General features: G+C 49.3%; 1 protein-coding gene across 7 annotated transcripts in view; it reads left to right on the top strand.

The window, feature by feature from the left end:
• Nucleotides 1-305: 305 nt before the first annotated feature.
• The window catches only part of PHTF1 (putative homeodomain transcription factor 1), a 31,724-nt gene continuing 28,151 nt past the window's right edge, over nt 306-3,878 (top strand). For 2 of the 7 annotated variants that reach the window (XR_012677356.1, XM_075174243.1), the window contains exon 1: nt 323-758. Coding sequence is in view for 6 of the 7 variants with exons in the window: in XM_075174243.1 (XP_075030344.1) it covers nt 341-758 (418 nt within the window). In the remaining variant the exon portion in view is untranslated. The other 5 variants (XM_075174247.1, XM_075174242.1, XM_075174240.1 and 2 more) reach the window with 5 other exon arrangements.

Genomic DNA, 3,878 nt, shown 5'->3' with positions numbered 1-3,878 from the left:
GATCACTGGTCATGAAGCCGCTGGCGCGGCCGGCCGCCGGCGGGCATGGCCCCGCAGCCCCCCCGCTCGGCGCCGCTCGGCCCCGCACCCCGGCTCTGCGCTGACGAAGCGCTTCGCGCCTCCCGGCCCCGCGCGCCGCCCGTTAGCGCCGCGGCACGTGACCAGCTCCCCGCGCCGCCCGCCTCGGCCGGCCGTGCCGCGGCCCGCGCATGCGCCAGCAGGCGGACTACACTTCCCGGCGCGCCGCCGCGAACTACAGCTCCCAGGGGGCGCCGCGCGGCGCCTGCGCAGTACCGCCTGGCGCTCGGGCCATTTAAATGTGTGTGAGGGAGACTGTGAAATGGCTGCGCAGGTCGCTGCGGTGTGCGCAGTGTCCCGGGCCCCGGAGGAGCCGCCCCCGCTCCCCTCGGGGGACCGGCCCGGCCGGCCTCGCGGCGGCGGGCGGCGGCGGCGGGGCCCCCCCGGCGAGGCGGCGGGCGGCAAGCGGGCCCGGCTGAGCCAGCAGCTGCTGGCGGGGCCCGGCCCGGCGGAGCCGCTGCCCCCGGCCGCCCTGCCCGGCCTGCCCGCCGCCGCCGGGCTCTTCACCTTCTCCCCGCTCAGCCTGCCGCCGCCCGCCGCGCTCGAGGAGCGCCGCCACCACCAGCACCGGCATCGCCCCGCTGCCGGCCCCGAGCCCGGCCGCCCGGCCGCCGGGCAGCCGCAGAAGGCGAGGCGGGGCAGCCCCGCGGACGGGGCAGCCGGGCGGCCCAGCAAACGAGGTGAGGAGGGGGGGGGCAGCGGGGCTGACCAGCTGCCGCCCGCGCCGGCGCCCGCCTTGCGCGCCCGTGGTCGCTCGGCCGGTGCGGATCGCCCGCGGCAGCCTGGCGGAGCCCGCCCGCCACGTCCCTCGGCGGCGGCCTCGCACGCCGCCTCCCTTGGTCGGCCGGGCTCGGCGGCGGAGCGGTGCGGCGGAGCCGCTCGCTCGGGCTCGGCCTCGGCCTCGGCCTCGCCCGCCCGGGCGAAGGCGGGAGCGGAGGAGAATGCTTGCCGCTCTCGGAGCCCTGAGCGAATCTGTGCGTGTTCGTGTGGAGGTATGCGGGGTAGCGAGCAGACCGTGGATTTAGCCGTCCGTGTCGTGGTTTCCCATCGTGGCGGGGCACGACGCTTCTTCCCCTTCAGGGCTGAGCGCGGAGCCCAGGTGTGTGTGGCAGAGAGACGCGAGCCGCGGGGCTCTGCTGGTGCTGCTCCCGCTCTGGTGCTGCTGGTCAGAACTGCCCTCATCGCAGGTTCGAAATACAAGTGCTTTGATAGCACAGCTTTCTTCCTACTGTGCTTGCATTAACATATACTAGAACTGAGGAGCTGCTGTTTTGGTTTAGTTTGGTGGGGTTGTTTTTTTTTTTTTAAATAAATGCCCTGAAATTTCTCTAATAGGAAGGCTGTGCATCTTTCTTTAACAGTACAGAACAACTGTTTTGATTCTGCTCACAAATTTGTGATAGTAAAAAGCCTCTTGGTGAGAGCAACATAAATAAAAAGGAATTGCAAAAGCTACTAATAAATAAAGATATTTTGTTGTGAATTAATGCTCCAGGAGTATACGTGAAGGTATTGTGCCAAAGATGCATGTGCTTAAAAAAGTTTTAGGTCTATAGTGTAATCTCTGGATAGTACTGTCTTAAGGATGGGCAAAGCTATTATAGAGAGAGACTTCTCACTACTGTTTAATGCTTCTAAACCACTGTGACTGTGTTTGAATAATGACTATAAGAGCTACTAGATTGTAAATTTTAAACTTTAGCTTGATAAATGCTGACAAAACTATAGAAGTAGTATATCTCTGTAGACTGGGAGTGTCATTGTATGTCAGTTCTAACCCAGTAATCAAATGAGGCCTTCTTTTAATGAAGGCTTAAACATTGTTAAAATTACCATCTGAATTCCAGATTTGCAAAGGCAAGCTGTTTGCTAACTGGAAGTCTAAAGCTCTTCGCTACTTGTCCTGGACTGCATATGTAGTGGGTTTTGGGATGGGGCTGGATTTCTTTTCCTGTCTTTCACTATCAGTTTTTATTTCTATGTTTAACTAATTAAACTGCCTGTTTCTTTGACTATACTGTTCTAATCTTTGGCCACAGGTGACAATGAACATTTCCAGTGTTTTTGCTGTTTAATGGTGATACTAGTGTGTTCAGTTATGTGATGTCTAATAGTTTTAGACTAGCTGAGTTGTTGGTACTGCTGTTATTCTACCTCACTGTGGAAGCCCATAGTTTAATGACCTGGCTATAGCTTTCTTTATGTTTGAGGTACTGGAGGCTTTCCATTTATTTAAAGGGATAATTAAAACTATATTTCCTTCAAGATTGTCAGGCATTACCATAATGTCACTGTCTAGCTTTGCTTAATACAGAGGTTAGTCTCACTGTAGTAGTGGGACTCTGCTGTGTTCAGTGGATACAGCAGTGGTCAGGGTAGCTTTTATGCTGAAAATAGACCAGTGTTCACTGGAAGTTCCAAAATGCAAAGAGTGCTGGGTATATGTCTGCTATTAGGGAATATCTTCAAACAGGAAGATACTCTGAATTAAAACTAGTCCATATCTGAGGTTTTTAAACTATATCTAAAATTAGAAATGCTTAAAATAAGACACCTTTAACATCCAAAAATTAACTTAGAAACATCTACAGGGAAATATTCCCAACAGCTCAATGGTGGGATGAAATTCTTGTTTAGTTTCAGCTTGGAAATCTCTGATCCCACCAGAACAAAGATCTTCTGTGTGAGTCGTATGTTCATTGCAGTTAGTAAAGCAGTATCTATACTTGAGAGCTTAGTGATTGAGTAAGCTTATGCATGCTTAACTTCTGAGACTTCCAGAAAAGCTTATTCAAAGAACTGTTTCAGTTGATTTACCAAAACAAGTACCTTTCTTTTCCTGGTTTCCCTAGCTGTAATATAAAAATAAGGGCATTTGCTGTTTGTAAAGGCTAACAGCAGTACTGTGAAAACTTGTCTTTCAGGTCCTAAGACAATTGTATGAAGTTAGTATTAAGCAATCAGCTCTTTCTTTGCTTCATGAGTAATTCTGTTCATTACACCAGGCTGTTATGAAGGTCAACCATCTTTACTAAAGAGCTCCGAGACCAAACTAGTAATGATATAGTTAAATACTGTGGTTAGACTAGATAACTTGAAGCTGCGTGTATTTATCATTACACCTTTTCGCATAGATCAGTGTAACATGTTTTTTTCTTTAACTTCAAGTACTGCAAGAGAATAAAGAGGGAATACAAATTTGATAGCTTTGCGGACAAAGAAAGGGAATTTTTTTAGCACAAAGCCCTGTGCTGCGGGAGACGGAAAACTTTAGCTATTGCATCTTCTAGTCAGATATTACCTTCAGCAGCAGATTGTTCTGATCCCCATAGCTATCCTGATAATATGGTTCTTAGAGATTTATGTGCATTGTTGGCATGAAATAGTTCTTTGATTCAGGCAGATTAAAATCTTGTCTTGCCAACTGAGTTTTTTAACAGCTGGACCATCAAGATTTCTAACTACCATTGTCACTTGCTAAATATTATTTGAATTAGTTTTTATTCCTAAAAGGTGAGCAATTAAACTATTACATTTTGCCTAACAGAACTACTTTTTTATGTTTTATCTCCTAACCTTTAGCCTTTTACAGGTTGATTAACCCTTAAAAAAAAAACCAAAACACCAAACAAACAACCACCTCTTAATTTCTAGCTCTGAATTAACTGAACAGTTAACTATAAGACTAGCAAAAGATAGCTGAAGATGTAGATGTGATCCTTTAATCAAAAGTTCAGAATCTAAGATTTTTTTTTTTTTTGGCCAGAAAGCTAACTGCTTTAAGTATTTTTACCTCTAAA

The sequence above is a fragment of the Calonectris borealis genome, chromosome 26, assembly GCF_964195595.1.
Source record: "Calonectris borealis chromosome 26, bCalBor7.hap1.2, whole genome shotgun sequence".
Taxonomy (NCBI): Eukaryota; Metazoa; Chordata; class Aves; order Procellariiformes; family Procellariidae; genus Calonectris; species Calonectris borealis.
Note: the sequence above shows the minus strand (reverse complement) of the source record. Positions and strands in the feature narration are given on the sequence as shown.